The sequence below is a fragment of the Gilbertella persicaria genome (assembly GCF_025201335.1).
Source record: "Gilbertella persicaria strain CBS 190.32 chromosome Unknown B0P05scaffold_67, whole genome shotgun sequence".
In the NCBI taxonomy this organism is placed as follows: Eukaryota; Fungi; Mucoromycota; class Mucoromycetes; order Mucorales; family Choanephoraceae; genus Gilbertella; species Gilbertella persicaria.
In genome coordinates this window covers 117,450-123,449 of record NW_026252028.1, presented here as the reverse complement: position 1 = coordinate 123,449, position 6,000 = coordinate 117,450, and the positions used below count along the sequence as shown (strand labels likewise).

The window sequence follows — 6,000 nt, the reverse complement described above, 5'->3', positions numbered from 1 at the left end:
TAAAGCTTTGGCTAATCAACACCACAATGCTTGTAGAGTATACACAAGAGAGGGCTTTTTATAGCTTCTTTGGAAACGATAAAACACGAACTAAACGAACAGCATAAACGGAGAAAAGCACCTAATCTATCTGTAAATACAACACAAAGACAACAAAAAAGAAAAGTACAAGTTAGAAGGAGAGGGGAGACACTAGTAAAAAAAAACACAGCACAAACATATTGTGGATCTAATCAGGGTGATCAAGCCTAACCAAACCCTCTTCTTGCCTGCACAAGAGCTGATCAGACCCTTAAGCAGAAACAAGAAGACTCAAAGAAGGAAACGCACACCATGAAGACCTGTTGAAGCCTTGAACAAACACCTTGGAAGGCCAAAGAGAACCAGAGCTAGGAAAACCAGTCTTGAAAGTCCAGTGATACTTGTACAAAAGACCTTGCAGATAACTAGAAAACCAATGTAAGTAGAGTAAACCTTCGCCATCTAGAAACTTACGGACTAAATAGAGCATTATCAGAGAGAGACAGTTTTGAGGTATCGGTATGTTTGATGGATAGCCTTGAAGCGCCTAGGGAACCAGCTTGAGTAGAACAGACCTTGTGATCATGGAACTTGCTAACCACAACCAAGCACAACCAAGCATAACCAAGCACAGCCAAGCACAGCAAGCACAACCAAGCATAACCAAGCGCAACCAAGAAGAGACGATCGAGAGCCAGCAGTAAACATGGATAGATAGCCTTGCAGATACCTACAGAATACGGTGAGTAGTGCAAAGCTTGTTGTTTGGAACTCACTGACCAAAGTAGAGCACAAGCGCAGAGGAAAGTCTTGAATCAGCAGTACGCCTTGCTTGATCACCTTGTAGAAACCTAGAAAAGCCAACTTGAGTAGAACAACCTTTGTCATCTTGAAACTAACCGACCAAAAGAAGCACAGCCATACAGAGAGTGTAGGAGAGAGTCTTGAACCTACTGTTTGTCTTGATGGATAGCCTTGAAGACGCCTAGGGAACCAGCTTGAGTAGAACAGACCTTGTGATCGTGGAACTTGCTAGACCACAACCAAGCAAACCAAGCATAACCGAGCATAACCAAGCCAGCAACCAAGAAGAGACGATCGAGAGCCAGCAGTAAACATGGAAGATAGCCTTGCAGATACCTACAGAATACGGTGAGTAGTGCAAACCTTGTTGTTTGGAACTCACTGACCAAAGTAGAGCACAAGCGCAGAGGAAAGTCTTGAATCAGCAGTACGCCTTGCTTGATCACCTTGTAGAAACCTAGAAAAGCCAACTTGAGTAGAACAACCTTTGTCATCTTGAAACTAACCGACCAAAAGAAGCACAGCCATACAGAGAGTGTAGGAGAGAGTCTTGAACCTACTGTTTGTCTTGATGGATAGCCTTGAAGACGCCTAGGGAACCAACTTGAGTAGAACAGACCTTGTGATCGTGGAACTTGCTGACCACAACCAAGCACAACCAAGCACAAGCCAACCATAACCAAGCATAACCAAGCACAACCAAGAAGAGACGATCGAGAGCCAGCAGTAAACATGGACAGATAGCCTTGCAGATACCTACAGAATACGGTGAGTAGTGCAAAGCTTGTTGTTTTGGAACTCACTGACCAAAGTAGAGCACAAGCGCAGAGGGAAAGTCTTGAATCAGCAGTACGCCTTGCTTGATCACCTTGTAGAAACCTAGAAAAGCCAACTTGAGTAGAACAACCTTTGTCATCTTGAAACTAACCGACCAAAAGAAGCACAGCCATACAGAGAGTGTAGGAGAGAGTCTTGAACCTACTGTTTGTCTTGATGGATGACCTTTCAGCCACCTAGAAACCAGCTTGAGTGGAACAAACCTTGAGAACTTGAAGCTCGCTAGCCTAAAGAAACACAGCCAGTGTACCTTGATGGATGCCTATGAGAAAAAAAATCGTAAGTAGGGTATGCATTCTCATTTGAAACTTATCTATGGAAGGAGAGCATAACCACAGAGAAACACCAGTGTACTGTGGATTTGATTAAGATGATCAAGCCTAACCAAACCCTCTTCTTGCCTGCACAAGAGCTGATCAGACTCTCAAACAGACAAGGCTGAAGAAAGCAGACGGCATTGTGAAATCTGTTGAGTCCTTCAATGGATACCTTGAAACGCTTGAAAGAACCAGAATCAAAGGGAGACAGTCTTGCACCAGTAACACACCATGATGACCAACCTTGGAGACGCCTTAGACACCACCATAAGTAGAGTATACCTAGGGATCTTGAGCTTGCTAACCATAACAGGGTAGAACCAGGGAGAGAGTCAGTCTTGGACCAGTAACAGACCTTGATGACCAGCCTTGCAAACACCTAAACAAAAGGACTTTAGTGTATTATACTTTTAACACCATTGGAAGATACTTACTAGATATCCACTGAGCCATGAGAGCCATTCTTGATTGACCTTGAGACTTGCTGAGTAACCTTGGAGACACCTGAGAGAAAGCCTTGTCGATAGAGAAAGACCAGTTTCAGCCTAGAAAGTGACACCATGCCTTCTTTTTCCCTTTGTGTATACAAGTACCCCGAAGTACAAGTATTTGCAGTAGTTTGAAGATAGCTCGTCTTCTGTCTTTGTATGTATGAATGCTACTGCGCATTCTTTTTTTCCCTTTGTAACAAGGTCAAGGACGCATTCCCGTTAAATAACAGGAACAACAGACCACCGGAACTTAATCCAAGCGGACCCTAGTCTTCCAAGTAGAACTGGGATATCACTATCATTCAATTAAGAACAAAGGTGATATACACAATACAACGGCACAAGTACCCCAAAATACAAGTATTTGCAGTAGTTTGAAGATAGCTCGCCTTCTATCTTTGTATGTATGAATGCTACTGCGCATTCTTTTTTTCCCTTTGTGTATACAAGTACCCCGAAGTACAAGTATTTGCAGTAGTTTGAACAAGCTGACCAGACTTGAACAAATGCATCTCTTTTCTGAACAAGAGCTAGCCACTCTCTTGAACAGAATATCAGGCAACGCTAAACCCAATCTTGAGACAAAAGATGGCTAGTCTTCTGTCTTTGTATGTATGAATGCTACTGCGCATTCTTTTTTTCCCTTTGTGTATGTACAAGTACCCCAAAGTACAAGTATTTGCAGTAGTTTGAAGATAGCTCGCCTTCTATCTTTGTATGTATGAATGCTACTGCGCATTCTTTTTTTCCCTTTGTGTATGTACAAGTACCCCGAAGTACAAGTATTTGCAGTAGTTTGAACAAGCTGACCAGACTTGAACAAATGCATCTCTTTTCTGAACAAGAGCTAGCCACTCTCTTGAACAGAATATCAGGCAACGCTAAACCCAATCTTGAGACAAAAGATAGCTCGTCTTCTATCTTTGTATGTATGAATGCTACTATAGAAGGCGGACACTACGCATTCTTTTTTCCCTTTGTGTATACAGGTACCCCGGAGTACAAGTATCTATGTATTGAGAATCAGTAAACCCAAAAACCTGATCTCTGCAGCCAGTTAGTACGTACGTGTATAAACAATCGCTATTGTCCCCAGCTTTTGGTTACACAGGTCTTAGTACAACGTCATATCTAAACAGCGCCAAAAAAGCAAAACACTGAACAGATACAGCTACACGGCTGGAAGGTAGCACTCTTTTAGCTCCATAGGTTAGCTAGACAAGAGTTTAGGTACCCTGAGCAATATGGTCTTTATTTTGACAACAATGTAAAAATAAAAGACAAGGGTTTGAAAAAGAAAAAAATTTTTCTGGAAATAAAAATACCATATTCGAAGTCAGGTGGCTTAGCCAATCAATCTGTTGCCTTGGCTACTTTAAGAGATTGGCCACTTTAAGAGATGCATGAACAAATGGCCTTTGTGTTATTTTCTTATCAGATGCATTATAAAGTTGCTTGTTGTACACCAAATGATAGCAAGAAACTTAGGGTTATGCATGCATAGGTAAGCAGATTGAGCCTTCTAACAGGTATAAAGTTGCATATATGGATAGATTGAATCTATAAGAAAAATATAAAGGTGTTAAAAGTGATGAAAAAAAAAAAAGACTTGTCTTGTGAAACTCTTCACCAAAGCTCAATCAATAAGGCCAATAGTTGCTTTGCTTTTAAACAGCAGTTTTGTTTTGGCTGTAGATAAAAGAGGACAAGGGTTGCTTTGGAATTAATAGAGCGATTATTGATTCGTAGACAATGTTTTCTCACATCAGTGACGACCAAAAGACATGTTTACATGACTAGAAGAGAAAACCAATTCTAACCCATCATGTCTTATAAAAGACTTGTAGTCTTAGCAGCAAAAGCCAAGATTTGCCTGTAGTTCCTCACACAAGCAATATATATATATATATATATTCTAACAGCCCATAATAAGGAAATGCTTTTCTAGCATCAATAAATATACTACAAGAGAAAGTATAGTTTTGTTTATTTTATTTTATTTTACTTTATCTATAGATTCTCTCAGCTCTTTAACAATCTTCACTTTCAAAGGAAACATGCTTGATAGTAAACAATCGAATCAAAGCAAAGAAGTATGCATCTAACAGCTTTATGACAGGGCTATTTTATGATACTGCTTATCTTTGATATCGCACTATAGGACATATAGGCTTAAGGCTAAACACGCACATACACACATACACACACACGCTTCAGCTACTAGCAAGTATTTGGATAAAGACTGCAACAGCCTCCACTCGAACACAAGACACACTTACCTATCCCCATACTAGCACTTGTGCACTCGGAGACCAAAGCTTAGAAACTCTCTGTAAATAATCAACAATCCTCACTCTACTGATATTCTGATTTCTGCTCGATAACCTCATCAGCTTGCTCAGATTCACTATATGGCTGTGTTGTGAATATTAAAGCTTCTTCTTCTTCTTCTTTTTTGGGTAGTGGCTCCTGATTTGCACCAATAAAACCCTCTCCTTTTAGCCTCTGTATCTCTTGTTGTAAGCAGTAGTGGGCTTTCTTGCTTTACCATCAGGACTCATCTTTGATTAGATCTTGTCACGCTGTCTTTAACACACTATAACACCACGCTTCGAGTTTGTGTAGTTGAAGTCTAGTGGCTAGAGTTTTCGTCTTCTTGTTTTTATTCTTATTCTTTCTACCAACTTGATCAGACAGTCATTACAAGTACTAATAAAGAGAGCAATCTGCAGAGCAGAGAGCAACAATTTGTACGTAAGAAAAAGAAAAGAAGAGCGGGATTTAAAATACCTGATCTCCTTTTTACATGCCATTCATTGTTCATCGTGTCGAGCTCTTTCGCATATTCATAACTAATAGAAAGTTTGAGTGTGCCATTTGAGTAGTAATAATAAACAGACCTTTAAAAGCAAACTTCTTTGTCCTATCCAACTATGACAGTCTTCGGTGAAATACCTTGGACTAAGGTTGTCGAGATCGGTAACAAACTGCGCATCCCTCATACACCGAGGATCAGCTCCCAAAACAACGCGATTAAGTACGTACCTGAAATCATCTTCAAATCGCATAGCTTTGAATCCGAGATGTTGAATCGCAAAGCAGCTAGCATTGTTAGTCAATCACTTACTACAGGCTCTGTTTTGTTCACCTTTCCTCCTGGTACCTTTGTCAATCATATTGCGGCTTATAAAGCGATTCAGGATACCTTTGGCAAAGTTGAAGGATTTCAACATCTAAGTGGCTACACTCCCAATCCAAACAAACAGAATATGCTGATCGAAGCACGATTTGAATCTAAGGACTCCAAGCAGAAAGCTATAACGACTGGAATCACCGTTAGAGAGCGTACATTTTTGGGCACTCCTACCAGGGAAAGCACGACCAAAAGCTTTGTTCATGTTGTTCTCACTCTGCTTCATATCCCTACCAGCGAGGAACTGTTGACAGGGCTACAGCAATCGCTTAGACATTATGGCACAGTTCACCAGATCAAAAAGTTTACGTGCGAAGGTTTCTTTGATGGAAAGATC

At 40.6% G+C, this 6,000-nt stretch overlaps 1 protein-coding gene across 1 annotated transcript; it reads right to left on the bottom strand.

Moving 5' to 3' along the window:
• Positions 1-292: 292 nt before the first annotated feature.
• B0P05DRAFT_641738 (uncharacterized protein) lies at positions 293-2,063 on the bottom strand (the record flags this gene model as incomplete). The annotated part of the gene is made up of 7 exons (XM_051583785.1): positions 1,629-2,063; positions 1,386-1,581; positions 1,208-1,326; positions 976-1,161; positions 798-916; positions 496-751; positions 293-446 (listed from the first exon to the last, which is right to left on the bottom strand). The coding sequence occupies exons 1-7, from the start codon at positions 1,739-1,741 to the stop codon at positions 293-295; spliced, it is 1,143 nt and encodes a 380-aa protein (XP_051429893.1). The 5' UTR covers positions 1,742-2,063.
• Positions 2,064-6,000: the final 3,937 nt, after the last annotated feature.